At 38.5% G+C, this 14457-nt stretch overlaps 4 protein-coding genes across 4 annotated transcripts; 3 read left to right on the top strand and 1 right to left on the bottom strand.

Moving 5' to 3' along the window:
- Positions 1–380: 380 nt before the first annotated feature.
- Positions 381–1806, top strand: LOC111437155 (squamosa promoter-binding protein 1-like). Its single transcript, XM_023075010.1, has 2 exons — positions 381–952; positions 1271–1806. The coding sequence occupies exons 1-2, from the start codon at positions 612–614 to the stop codon at positions 1506–1508; spliced, it is 579 nt and encodes a 192-aa protein (XP_022930778.1). The 5' UTR covers positions 381–611; the 3' UTR covers positions 1509–1806.
- Positions 1807–2026: 220 nt separating this feature from the next.
- On the bottom strand, positions 2027–7012 carry LOC111437154 (protein TPX2-like). The gene is made up of 19 exons (XM_023075009.1): positions 6669–7012; positions 5972–6054; positions 5773–5892; positions 5619–5686; positions 5250–5516; positions 5078–5174; positions 4784–4996; positions 4523–4696; positions 4347–4409; positions 4180–4260; positions 3938–4093; positions 3720–3854; positions 3546–3626; positions 3345–3464; positions 3090–3256; positions 2879–2987; positions 2725–2784; positions 2513–2607; positions 2027–2409 (listed from the first exon to the last, which is right to left on the bottom strand). The coding sequence occupies exons 1-19, from the start codon at positions 6829–6831 to the stop codon at positions 2292–2294; spliced, it is 2370 nt and encodes a 789-aa protein (XP_022930777.1). The 5' UTR covers positions 6832–7012; the 3' UTR covers positions 2027–2291.
- Positions 7013–10094: 3082 nt separating this feature from the next.
- LOC111437027 (probable protein phosphatase 2C 58) lies at positions 10095–11560 on the top strand. Its single transcript, XM_023074853.1, has 5 exons — positions 10095–10208; positions 10303–10557; positions 10663–10939; positions 11075–11229; positions 11316–11560. The coding sequence occupies exons 1-5, from the start codon at positions 10173–10175 to the stop codon at positions 11451–11453; spliced, it is 861 nt and encodes a 286-aa protein (XP_022930621.1). The 5' UTR covers positions 10095–10172; the 3' UTR covers positions 11454–11560.
- Positions 11561–12524: 964 nt separating this feature from the next.
- On the top strand, positions 12525–14149 carry LOC111437026 (zinc finger CCCH domain-containing protein 2-like). Its single transcript, XM_023074852.1, has one exon. It carries the CDS (start codon positions 12701–12703, stop codon positions 13853–13855), a length of 1155 nt encoding a protein of 384 aa, XP_022930620.1. The 5' UTR covers positions 12525–12700; the 3' UTR covers positions 13856–14149.
- Positions 14150–14457: the final 308 nt, after the last annotated feature.

The raw sequence follows: 14457 nt of genomic DNA, 5'->3' as shown, positions 1-14457 counted from the left end.
CGAAAAGAAAAAAAAAAAAAAAAAAAAAGGATCAAAACTGCACGCTCCGATGGACACGACGGTGACTGAAATCATACGCTCTCAACAAGTCACCACCAAACGTACCGCGTCACTGCCCCAAATTTTCAACTTGAAATCACAATTCCCAATTCCCAATTCATTTTCCGGTTCACAAACAGTCCCTTCCTCTTTCTCCCGCCAAACCCTCTTCTCTTTGGTCCTACCATCACAGAGCCTCTGTCGCTGTTCCACAGGCCCCCACCACTTCACGAGAAAGCTCACACATCATACAATTAAAGGCAGAGAGAGAGAGAAATTGAGTTTTGAGTTTTGAACATTCTTCATTACCCACCCTCCCTTCGTGTACGACCATTAGTAACAGCTGCAAAAACAGACACGGATTCAGAAATAAAGGAAAGGAAGATAAAAAATTGCAGTGTTTGTGTGTTAGTATGTGTGTGTTTGTGGTCCATTGCTTGTATCCCCTTCTTTTCTCTTTAAACTCCCTCCCCTTTTTTCTTCTATAATTCTTCCACCACTCCTCAAAGCGCTTTTGGAATCTTCTCTTCTCTTCTCCATCACTCCCACCAGCTGGTTTTTGTGGGTTTCTGATGGATGTTGGTAAAATTGAAACAACCCATCAGCAGAAACAGAGGGTGGTGATGGAGAAGGGGAGAGTGAAGGAGGCTATGGTGGTGGTGGATGAAGACGGGGAATATGATGAGGACAAGAAGAGGAAGGGTGTGATCGTCAGTGTTGGCGGTGGTGGCTCCGGGAAGAAGGCGGCGGGCGGCGGCGGAGGGATGCGGTGTTGTCAAGCTGAGAAGTGTACGGCTGACCTGAGTGAAGCCAAACCGTACCATAGGAGGCACAAGGTCTGTGAGGTTCATGCCAAATCTCAGGTTGTGCTTGTGGGTGGGTTCAGGCAGAGATTTTGTCAGCAATGTAGCAGGTTCAACAACTTTGGAATTTCACTTTTCATCTACTTTGATATCTTCTCTTGTCAGTTGTGTGTGATTTGACATGAATTCTTTACACATCAGCTATCTCTGTCGTTGTTTCAGGTCTTCATAAACTCAAATTTCATGTTGATTTTCAATTATAGGCCTTTTTCTTCTTTTCTTCTTTATTTTGGGCTGTTGATTCATCAAACCAAACACATAATTCCATCCTAGATTTCACATAATAAACCATTAGGAAGATGTCCAAATACCTGAAATTTCTGCAGTAAGACCAGCTCAAACATCTTGACATTGAATTGTGGTTGTAGATTCCACGAGCTGTCCGAATTTGACGAAATGAAAAGGAGTTGCCGGAGGCGTCTGGCCGGTCACAACGAGCGTCGAAGGAAGATCTCGGCCGAGTCCAATGCTGAATGCTCCATCCGCAAAGGGACTGGTGGAGCACAGATGAAGGATAGTAGTGTCTGTGGACAGGCTGATGATCAGGGGAGAATTCAAATGACCATTCAAGAAAACGCTGCATACAAGCACTTCCAAATCAGATAAGTTATGAACATAACTCAATCTGCTCAGTATGCTCTCTCTCTTCTGTCATTCAAGAACTGCTGTATTATGTCCCTCCCAAGCAGGCTCTGTTGATGCATCCTGATCTACATGAAAGAATTGCCTTGTTAGAGGATTAAGCCATTAATAATTAAACTCAAGATTAGCCAAACTTTGATCATTATCTGTCCTGTAATATGTAAAAGATCATCAATCTAGTTCAGATTGATCTGTTTCTTTCTGGTTCTATCATCAGCTGCTTAAAATTACCTGAAATAAAAAGTACCTGCGTCATGTGTCATGTGCTTGTCAGTTTTAAGAGTTACAGCCCACAATATCAGATTTCTGGTGCTGATGGTGTCACGTAGCTTTCTTCAATAATACTGGAGAGATATTTTGAATTAATTTTTCTAACTACAAAATCACGTGTTTCATCATATGACTAGATTTCGGCTAGCTGACAAACTTGCACTTGTAAGAAAAAAATATACATATAAAGACAATGGGCCCAGAAGAGTTTATAAAATTTCGTCCGCATTTTACTGAACAGTAGGATGCTTTGGGGGTCCCTGATATATATTTTTCGTTAGACAAGGGAAATGGAACTACTTGGAACATATTATCCCTAACCTCTAATCTCCCAAGTTAATTCTTTACATGGTGCTACACAAAAAGAATATAAAATTGGTACAAGTAGAATAAAACTGCTCCTTCATCTTCTACTGGGGGGGGGGGTTATAGTTCAAGAGTTCTTGAACATACATTGGTCGGTCATGGTTTCTTCCTTCACCGTAACTGAGCTGCGGGGCTGGACATTGCAACTTTCATCAAATTTTGCCTCTCCTTTCTTCTCTGGAGGACACGCAAGTTTGGCGACTTGGCCTTTGTTGTTTCCTTAACAGACCTATATTATTTTTACACGGTCAGATGATACCCAAAAAAAGATCAGTCAAAATAAGATGTGAAATAGTATCGAAGTTTGATTCTAATTGGCTTTGTTTTCTTACCTTTGGGGGTGAAATGGATGGTCGAATTTGGGCACTGGTCTAGCATGGTGAACCAAGGTTCTTCTCAGTTGTTTCAATGCTTTCTCTTCCTCCACCTGGAAATATTTTTGCATGTTTAGTATTTCTTGGTATTGCAACATGTTTAGTATCAGAACAGATTTGGCTATTGCAACAATGAAGAAATGCAAAAGACTATAAAAAGAATGACCAACCACTCTTGCTGCGTCGCTCTCTTCTCTGTATCTCTTGTACATCATCTCTTTCTCCTTGATCTGTGTCGAGGGTGTATTTCCAAATTAGCAAACAAGAACTATATCTGTGAAATATTAGAAGAAAAAAAAAATGTAACTTTTAAATATGCAGCACCTTTTGATCAAACTCTGCTCTATCCACCGCTCGATTATCAACATGAAGATTGAATTCTTGAACTTCTGTGAGGGGCTTCCGTGATTTCTCTGGCAGTGGAATTGGATCCCTGATAAATTAACGACAACACACTTATTTTTCCTCATTCTGGTTTTGAAATTTAGTATCTTCACCGTATGTATAAGAGATATGCTTTTGTAAGTGAACTTACTCTTTTAGAACCGGCAGAGCCTTGAAATTCCTCATTCTGGCCTCTTCTTCCTCTATTCTGCGTCTTTCTTCCATTTCCTTCTGCATTTCTTCCTCGTGCCTCACAAGACTTTCCAATTGGAAAGGTTCAGGTTTGGTGCATTGCTTGGGCTCAGGTTTTGGTGGAATCTGCTCAAACACAACAGCTGTTCGTTAGCATGGTTCTATCTCCACATAGCGCGCATAATTTGTCAAGAAGTTTGTTGGTTATGCATACCACAGGGTAATCTGTAGTATAAGGATATGGGGTAGCCCTTGGAATGGCAGCTCTTTCCTCTTCCAATTGCCTGTGCACAAGTTCCATGAAGAATTTTCTTTCTTTCTCCGCCCCTCTTTCCTGATGCCATAAGGAGCAAAAGATGAAAAATTGAACTCCAATTCTGCTCTTGTTGCTTATAAAGATTGGATGGCCACTTACCTCTGTGTATAGATGAAAGGGGTTAGGCTTGGTGTTTCTTGGCAATGGATTATGGCTGCGAGCATCAGAACATATTGAGAGCTGCAGGGGGAAAATACCAGAAGATGATAACGTATTAGAAATTATTAATAATGCCATCATCACTAGAACTTTAAGAAATTAAACAGCTGCTACCTTGTCGAAAAGATCAGCAACAACACTTTGTGGTGGAGGATTTCTCTCATTTGTTGCAAAATGAAATTCTTGTGGTTTAGTTGCATGTTTTTTCATGTTACAGAACATACCCAACTCTCCCTTACTTTCAAATATCTGCAGCAGATCAGAAATGAAGACAAATTAAATCCAATTAAACATCAGAATAGACTGTTGTTTTGATGTAGCCAAGTACACACCTTTTTATCCAATGGCCTTGCTTTAAACTTGGGAATTTTCTCCAGTGCCTCCTGCTCAATTTCAAGGAAACTCTTCGCCCGTGGTGGACGAGCCCTTAGTGACGTGTGCAGAACAGGGGTCTTAGGTTCGGTAAGAAAAGGCTTCCATTGATTATTCTGAAAAGCAAATATCCACCCCAAATTTAGCTGATTGAAAAAGGCGTGGGAGGGAAATATACTAATAATGGACTTCTTTCTTAAACCTGACGGGACGATTCTGTAGATATTACTGAAGCTGAATCTGAATGATGGTTCGCTCTTGCCATTGTCTCAAGGTGAAATTCCTGCAACAATCATGTAATCGGTTAGTCAGTCAAACGAAGTGAAACTCTAAAATTCGTGGTCACTTTTCCATTTAATGCTCTCTCACCTGGAATTCAGGAGGCTGGGGTGTGCTCCTCGGTACTACAGGTAATTTGGGAGCTTCCATGATCTATATAGCATAACACAAGGAACAGGTAAGTTATACTCAGTGTGCCTAGCGTTAATCAACTTAGTAAAAAGACGAGAAGAAACATGAAAGTGTGTCAAATTCCCAAAATTTACCTTTTTGTTGAGTGGTCTAGCTTTGAACTTAGGCATTTTGGCCATCATCTCCTCCTCTATCTCAGCTGAGCTCTTCACCTTGGTTGAGCGAACTCTTTGAGCTGTTTCAAATTCAGGAACCTTTGGCCTAGTCAAAGTCAGTTTCGACTTTGACTGTGTAAAGCTACCAGCATCCTGTAATGACAAGAGATAAATTATAATGGAAAAAATTCGGATCAGATGAGACGTGGGGGAGGAGAGGATAGGATTTAAGTCATTTACCTGAGAATGAGATTTATTGACATTAGGCAATGATAAATCTCTGGTACTTGACTGGAACTTCCTCATCATTTCAGCCATTGAAACAAATGGTGCTGGTTCTCGAACATACATTTTCCTTTCTTCTTTGTTAGTTTTGTCAGCAACTGAAGAACACAAGTTCGAGGATCCAACTTTTGACTTGTGAAGTAAAGTATGGGGTTTGACATTGAGAATCTGAAACAAAGAGGGTTTACTAAAAACCATATACACACACAATTTACAGCACGGGGAGGAAATGTACATAAAGACAGTCACCTGTCTAGATAGACCACCATCCAACTTTTGCCGCTTAATTGCCTGATTTTCTTGAGCTAAAGACGGAGTTCCACTTGTCTTTTTCATGTTAGTTTCCCTGTAGAATCGGTTTGTCAGCACACCTTCTTCCATCAAGTCTAATATCAGAAGGATGAAGAACAGAAAAATCTACCTCTTGACACTAATTGGTTTAACGTTTTTGGTTTGTGATAACTGCAACTGACTTCTGGCTTTCAGAGCCGATGGATTCTTTACCATACTGGCAATTTTTCTTGATGTCTCCTGCCTCTTGGAAGTGGCGCCTTTCGTTCGTTGTTCACCCTTGTGAGTATTCAGAGTTGGCAGGGGAGTACAAGCATCATTTTGGACTTGAGATTCTAAAACACTCCGCTTCTGTTCATGATCTTTACGTTGGATTCCACCATTTGAAGAATTTCCTCTACAGGAAGCAGAAAGTTAGCCAAAAACAAAGAGCAGAAAATGAAAACCCCCCCTCCAGTTATGATAAAGTTTAGAGAAACCAATTGAACAATAGACGAACCTTCCATCTTCACAAGTACGAGTAATCTCTACTTTATCTTTTTCAGTAGCTTCATTTTGGGTAGATGCCTGAAAAGGATATCATGATCAGAACCAAATAGCAAGTAACAACTTGTTCAATGATTCAACTACCATGACACGGCTTTCAATCAAACCTTTTCTCCACTGGGCTCGCTAGGTTTAAACTCCTTGTTAGTTTCACTTGGCACGATTACAGTTTGAGATGTAGTTGGTTCAACGGTATCAACAGAATTTGAACTGTATAACTCAGAATCCTGTGTAAAGATATGGATCAGCCTTAGAAAGAAGTTCGCATGCGATGAGTGAAAGATACAGAATGAAAGAAATCGCTACCTTCTGCATTTCTTCCGTTTGGTTGAAATCGCACAAGTTCTCAACCTTAATCGATCTAGCAGTCTTGATTTTTGGCATACAAGCTGCAAAAAATGGATCAGAATTCAATTATACATCAACATAAACTAATTGAACATCCAGTTTAATTGACAAAACCCTAAAAGAGTGACTCGGTTTGCGAAGTGTTGTGATCGTTGCTCCAAATTTCACCTCGACTTTCTTTTACACTAATTCAAACCAAAAGATCCGCATATTCTCATTTCTTTAGGATTCAAATGTAGCTCTACTATACTTGCAAAAGAAAGGTTATATTTCCTAAAGTTTCTTTCGAAATCAAGAACGTCTTGAGAAACTTTCACTCCCAAACGGAAGTACTGACCCAACAAAGAGGGAAGAAGAATCGAGTATCGCATAGAAATAGACGAAATCCACGGTCAATTTCGTGGCCAAGATTACTTCAAACCCTAACCTCCATCAATTACAAACAAAACTCGGTCAAATCTCATCATAACCAAACACAACTCTAGTCTAGTCCCACACTACTCAGCAACCGCCAAAAACCTAGAAACTTTTCGGAAAAAGAAACTTAAACTCCCGCAGATCTCATCAATTGTTCGATTCCACTTCAAGAAACCAAAATAATCGTCGAAATGGAAAATCAGAAGGATTAGGTTAGAAGTGAGAGAAAAGAACATACGCGAAGGAGCATAGGTGAGAGCAGTGTCGAACCAGAGTTCAGCTGCGCACTTATCCTCCTCAGACTCGCCATTGATGAAATCAAAGAAGCGAGGTGCAGAGAACTCGTAGGTTTCGTCGATCATAATCGACAGATCGCTATTCGAATCATCAACCGGAGCCATCGATTATTTCCAATTTCCTTCCAGAACAGAGATAAATTAGGAGTTTAACCGAAAATCTGGAAGAAAAATATCGAATTCTCGTGTCTGGAGGAGAAAGAGAAGGAGGAGAAATTATTGTCGTAGAAGAGCACAAGTGAAAGTGATAAATGAGGAGAAGAGAGAAGTGTATACGTTCCTTCGCATCTCTAACGGCTGGAAATTTAAAATACTGGGAATTGTCCAACGGCCATATTAGGGAGCTCTCAGGTAACATATCGGTGTCTCTAACGGCTATATTTCACTCCTCAGTGCACCCTGCACCTATACGACGTCGTCCTTTCATAAGCGGACCGCATCCGGAAAAAGTTCCAGACAAGATATCAAACGACGACGTTTCACCTCGAAGGAATCTTTTTCAAATTGGACTTAGGCGGCCCAACAAAATGGACTACAAGCCCGTAAAACACTGCAAGGCCCATAAAATATGCCCTCAATTTATAATTTTTATAAATTGAATTTAAAAGAAAACTCCTCTTTTCTCGGAAATTCCAAAATTAATCTCAACCATTAATTTGGTTAAATGTAATAATATTTATCTTGTATTGCGCTAATTCCAATAATTTTTTTTTATTTCCATTAATTTTACTATATACATTTTATTTTTATTTTTCTAAATTCATCCACTCATTTTAACTAAAAATAAAATAAAATAAAATCTTTAGTTCGGTCTGTCAGTCACGACAGGGATGGATTTTAGAACAAAAATAACAATAATTGTAATAATTGAACGGAAAATAATAGATAATAATAATAATAATAAAAGTTCGTGGGGATTTCACCCGAAAAGTTGAATATAAAATTTCCATCTTTTTCTTTAGCAGACAAGGACGGCTAATAAATCATCCACCCACTTCACTCCTCCTGACTTTTAATATAATTAATATTTCACTAAATAAATTCATTTCAAATTTTAGCATTTTAATACTTTAAATTTTATTATATTTTTAAATATTTAAATTTATTTTTTAATAGACACTAATTTTATTATTCATTAGAAGTATAAAAATTAAAAAAAAAACAAAAAAAAAAAGATCGTTTTTATTATTTTTATTATTATCTATTATTTTCCATAAATATTTGGCAGATAAATAGAATAAGGAAGGATGGGCCTCGTTATTGCAATAAATATTTGGCAGATATTTCTGGTGTTCAAATTTGACCCTAACGTCCACATAATTTAATGCCATAAAATTGCATTAATTTTTATTATTTTTTCGGTAAAATAGACCTTTTCGTCTTTACATTTGAAAGTTACTTTTATTTTATCCAAATATATTTAGATTTAGATTCTATTTATATATTGAAAAGTTATTTATAAATAGTAAAAAATTATTTAATTTCTTTTAGAGAATAAATAATAACAAAATTATAAAATTAAGTAAACATATGTATAAATAATTGTACCGGAAGCAAAAATATATTTTTTTAAATTAACAAAAAAAAATATATATTGATTAAGTTCAATTTAATTTAATTTTAAGAGAACTCGAACCCGATCATAAAGATTTTATTATTTGGTAATGTGAAAAATATTTTTTTTTTGTGCTTTTATGATCAATAATTAAATAGTAAAAAGACAAGATTTTTTAAAAAAAAATTAAAAGGATAAGTAAAGTTGAAAAGTAGGTTAGAAATTGTTGGTCGACATGCAGAAATTTTAAAGATGGGTCCAAAATGGATGATCCATCAACCTTCAATCGGATCATATAGTCATATTTAATAATTAATAATTTATAAACCAACCAACTTTGAAATAAAATTTTTAGCTTTTGTTTACATTAATAATTTATTTTCGTCGTTTTGCTTCACTCTATTTATTATTTTTTTTTTTTCAAAAAGCCAGGTGGCTCCTTTTGGTAGACCACGTCAAACGTAAATGACACGTGGGCCTCGTATCGCCTACCAATTTTGTCTTCCCATTTATTAGTTTATTTGATTTAATTCATAAACTAGTGTCGTTTATTTCATGTGAATTTTAGATTTTTTATTCTCAAATTTAAATTAGTTTTCCTACGGATTAATTGATAAATATGTCCTTCAATAAAATACGACAACAATTGTACACCAAAGAGATACTAATTACATTGACCAAACTAGATCGAACGGAGAAAGTATGAGCTAAGGGATATGCATGGCTCATACCGCCTTAGGAGAGGCCAATCTTAACTTCAATTAGAGACGTCCATTTGAAGCACTAAATATACGAGTAGAGAAGATTCTTCCGGTTAGCTAAGTGGCTATCTCGACCATGCCTGTCCTCGTAGACATCTCTATCTTCGACCTTGTCGGTTCTATGGTTGAAAATTCTCGTACCAAAGCAATTTCTTGATACATTTATTCATTTGAATCCATTATTCCAAAATTGAAATTCATAACCCACAAGCTACTAGAACACATAGCTTCCCTTTTAAAAAAAGAAGCACTTTCCCCCTTTCTTATTCGTCTACCTTCATCGAACCTTTATTCCTTCCTTTACACACATATATGCGCATAATCACGGAGAAAATTCCGTTTAGATTGAAAATGTGAGAAAGAGTAAAAAGAGATTTCTTTCCATTAGCTAAACATAGCCGAATATTGACCCTAAGATTCAATCCATACTGTTGCATTATTGGACTAAATGAGACTCCACCCTTCCTACGAGTTCCCCCCACCGACCCAACGACACACCAGTCATATAGTGACGACTAATAAGCTAATTTGAGTATACTAAGACGAAGGGAGCAAAGGTGTGAGACTAACCTACCTATTCTCCTAATGCAACAAGCGGAGGCATGCATTCAAGGAGGCGAGCGCAGCAACTACATGGACCCCTTCCTTTTTGTTGTTGCCAACACTTTTCGGGATCGAACCCAGAATTCTTTATGAAAAAGGACCCTTATCACGTATGCTTCTATATAAATATAAACCCATATCAAAACTAAGTTAAGAAACAAAGTTAACATATAAGGAAGGGTATCCGGTTGGGATGATTTTGGTAGAGATTTATTGGCCTAAAATTAAGGGATGATAAGATGGGTTTTCAGGTAAGAACAAAGAAGAAGTAAGAACAAAGAAGAAGTAAGAACAAAGAAGAAGTAAGAACACGAGGGTGAAAGAGAAATACCGTCGGCAAGTACGCGGTTTGTTTGGTCTAAATTCTCGAGAGTTGAGAAAGTAAGAACGTAATAAAAATAATGGTGAATCCACCAGCTCATCACATGTTCTTAAAGTCAATACCTTTATATTTATAGCCCACCAATCTTCACCTCTCTCCTCTACTCAAAACAATTCTCCACAAAAAACAACAATCACAAACCCCAATGACCACCGGAAGAGAAATTCTCCACAAAATGAAGGTCACCTACAAAATCTCCCTAATTTTTGGAACCAAATCCTTAATCCCCTCGAAAATCTCATCTCATCTCATATGGGTTTTGGTTCAAATTTCAGGTGAAGGCAGGGTTTTGTTCTTCGGCGCCGGATACTGCTGCCAAAGGGAAGGCCAAAGCGACCAAGAATCATGTAAGCCATGGCAGCCATTTGGTTAAGGGCAAGACCAACCACCCCATGGAAGATTACTTGGTCACTGATTTCAAGCGCGTCAAGGACCACGACTTGGGTTTGTTTGCCATTTTCGACGGCCATTTGGGCCATGATGTTGCCAATTTCTTGCAGAATAATCTCTTTGATAATATCCTCAAACAGGTACCCAAAATGTCCTTTTTTGTGTCGTTTTTATGAGCTCTGCTCTGTTTTTTTTGTTCATTTGCTCTGTTTTTTTTTTTTATTATTTGCTCTGTTTTTTGGTAGGCTGATTTCTGGAGCGAAACGAGAAAGGCCATAAAAAGAGCGTACAAGAAAACCGACGATGAAATATTGGATAAAGTAAAGCAGCTGGGGAGAGGAGGATCAACGGCGGTAACCGCCATATTGATCGACGGCCACAAACTCATCGTTGCCAACGTCGGAGATTCCAGAGCCGTTCTTTGCAAAAACGGCGTCGCTGAGCAGCTCTCCGTTGACCACGAACCCAGTAAAGAAAAAAGGGATATTGAAAGCCGTGGAGGCTTCGTATCAAATCTTCCAGGTTTCATTTCTTAAAATTCCCTTTTTGCCCTTTCATTACGATTTTTTTATTTATTATTATTATAAATTATTAAAACTTACCCGAGTTGTAGAGAGAGTCAATTAAGTTGAGCTGTGGATGTTTGACTGTAATCAGGCGATGTGCCACGTGTCGACGGACAATTGGCTGTTGCGAGAGCATTTGGTGATAAGAGCTTGAAACTCCACCTCAGCTCAGAACCTGACGTGGAAGTCAAAACGGTGGATGAATCTACAGAGTTCATGATTTTGGCTAGCGATGGCATTTGGAAGGTCAGTCAATTTTTTTAATTGAAATTTCTAATTTTCTTTTTTAATTGAAAAATATATTTAAATTTAAAAAAAATAAATAATTACAGGTAATGACAAACAAAGAGGCGGTGGAATCTATTAGACACATAAAGGATGCGAACGTGGCAGCCAAACGACTTATCGATGAAGCAGTATCCAGAAAAAGCAAGGACGACATATCGTGCATTGTTGTTAGGTTTCGGTGATACGTATTATTTATATATATTTCTTTTAAAATTTTGTAAACATAGTGTTTATATATCAAGGTGTGGATAATATAAGCCAGTAAATTTGTTTTGCCACCTGGCTGCTGTCTGTGAGCTGTTGCGTAATGTTATCTATTTAGATAATTAAGAATAAATATCATTTTTCACGCGCAAAATATGGGCCGACATTCTTCAGGTTATGGGCTTGATTTTGGGTTGCATTAATGGGCCTGGATCAGTGTGGGCTTTAAGTGAAGCTTTGTGTAGATTGGCCCAACGGTTAGCCCATTTAATTGGTGGGGATTGGATCAACGGCCCATGAAGTACTCTCAACTAAATTTGAGAGAGAACACATTATATTCATGAGATTTAAAGGCAAATTGCTCATAAAAGTGTGAGACAACTAACCTACAAAACCAAAGTGAAATGTGTTTTATTAGAATATAAATAAATAATCTATGTAAAATAGAATGAATTAAAATAGAGTGAAATGTGTTTTCAGCTCAACCCAACGTATCGTGAGCTCAACTCTACCTTTGTGAGACCCCATGTTGGTTAGAGAGGGGAACGAAGCACTCCTTATAAGGGTGTAGAAGCCTCTCTCTATCAGACGCGTGTTAAAATCGTGAGGTTGATAATGATACATAACGGGCATATTTGGGCAGATATAAGGGTGTAGAAGCCTCTCCTTAGCCGATAACGATACATAATGGGTGTAGAAGTCTCGGAGAATATCTACTAGTGATGGATTTGGGCTGCTATAAGGGTGTAGAAGTCTCTCTCTAGTTGACGTGTTTTAAAATCCGAAACGTGACAGACAAAAGCGAACAATATCATAAACAAAAAAAAAATAATAATTAATTATATTTTAAAAAATATAGTGTGATGGAATGGTGCCAAATACCACGTACAAACACTACAAGGAAGAGTCCAAAACAACTTTGATCAGATGGGAAGCCGTAAATAGTTTGGACTAATTAAAATAAAATAAAATAAATAAAAAGAGTATATAATATAATAAGGAAAAAATAATATGAATAAAGGCGTATGGTAACGCCACATACCCGATTTTGCATGCTGACCCAAATGTTATGAAGCCACGCAATTTCTGCCCCATACCGCCTTTCTCTCTCCTCTATTTTGTATTCATTTTCTCTCTCCTCTGTTTCGGCCATTATATAAATCCCTTTTCTCTCATCTTCTTCTTCCTACACCGTTTTGGTTTGCCCTAATTTTACAGTGTTTCAATGAGTAGTGTTTGTGCTGAGAATCAGAAATATCAGTTTCATTTTCAATTTCCTCCTTCTTCTTCTACTTCTGATTTTGTTGTTTCTGAGAGGATTCCTTTTCTGAAGGATATTAACGTTCCGCCGAGGAAGCTTCTTGCGGCGCGACGAGATCAAAACGCTGAAATGTGTTCTGATTCGCCGCGATTCTCGTTTGCTGTTGAATCGCTTTTGCAGAAGTTTTTGCCGTTCAATGGCGAGGATGAGGCGGAGGAGGACGGCGATCCGTATTCGTCCGATCATTTTCGGATGTATGAGTTTAAGGTGAGGCGGTGTACTCGTAGTCGGAGTCATGATTGGACGGATTGTCCGTTTGCTCATCCTGGAGAGAAGGCTCGTCGGCGGGATCCTCGTCGGTTTCATTACTCCGGCACGATGTGTCCGGAGTTCCGGCGTGGTGGATGTGGCCGTGGTGATGGATGTGAGTTCGCTCATGGAGTTTTTGAGTGTTGGCTTCATCCGGCGAGGTATCGGACTGAGGCTTGTAAAGATGGAAAGAACTGTAAGAGGAAGGTCTGTTTCTTTGCTCATTCGCCTCGTGAGCTTCGTCTTTTGCCGCCGGTGAGTAACTTTCAAGGCGGTGGCTCTTGTTCTTCGCCGAATAAGAAGAGTTCTAATCTCAGATCGGCCGCTGGTTCTAATCACTGCTGCTTGTTTTGTCATTGCGGTGGAGCCGCCACCTCCTCGCCGACGTCGACTCTTTTCGGAATGTCTCATCTCTCTCCGCCGCACTCACCACCGCTCTCGCCGGGAAATCCTCGGTCGATGAATGGATTTTCGCCTATTTCAAGGTATAGTAATCCTGATCAGTCTAAGTTAAAGGGAGTTTTGAGCTATAAAGATGCACTGACCGAGCTCATGAGCTCTATTGAATCCATGAATATCGACGACGCTAATGCCACTTTAGCGGCCGCCATCCCCGCCCCTAGACCAACGCCTTGGATCGATGTTTCATCTCTTAATCCTGAAGATCAACTGCAGTTTATTCTCTCCCCTTCCACTCCAAACATCTCCGCCGCGGCGAACTTAACCTGCGAGCATAAATCTAACGCCGACAATGGATGGGCCTCCACCTCCGGTCCCGATCTCGGATGGGTTAATGATCTGCTGATGTAAACTACTAAGAAGAAGAAGAGAAGAAGAAACAATAAGACTTCTCGAGGAACTGTAAATATTACACCATCCGTATATATAGAGGTATTATATATATATGGTGAAGAGGTGTAAGAAAATGTCATTAATAATGATTGTGAATTATTGCTTTGCAAATTGTTGGCTGATCGTCCATTTAGAATTTACGTGTTTTGTTTGTTGTTTGTATTAGGAACTCATCAGAATCCTGAGATCTTCTGTTTGTTGTGTATTCTAATTCCTTTTTCTGAATGTATTTTACTGCAAGTTTCTTGACCATTTCTTCCATTCTATTTTTCTTATGTTTTGTTATATGTAAGATGTTTGAATAAATAGAGGCCAAAAGTAATTAAGCAACATTTGGGGGGGTGTGGTGTTAAACCGTTATAGAAAATCATGCTTTTGATATTTTTGGATTCTGTTGGGCCAAGCCGTCAACGCCACGTTCTCTGTTGTTGTAGTGCAGGGGGTAGGTTGGGGGTCCTACTTTCGTTTAGGAGAAAAATGGCCTAGAAGTCTTTTATGGAGTTAACCGTAGTTTTTTAAGTCCAAATTTTGGTGGCTATTTGCTCTCTCTCTCTCCCCCC

Source organism: Cucurbita moschata, unplaced genomic scaffold (assembly GCF_002738365.1).
Source record: "Cucurbita moschata cultivar Rifu unplaced genomic scaffold, Cmos_1.0 Cmo_Scf00062, whole genome shotgun sequence".
Taxonomy (NCBI): domain Eukaryota; kingdom Viridiplantae; phylum Streptophyta; class Magnoliopsida; order Cucurbitales; family Cucurbitaceae; genus Cucurbita; species Cucurbita moschata.
This window is presented reverse-complemented; position numbering and strand designations above follow the sequence as displayed.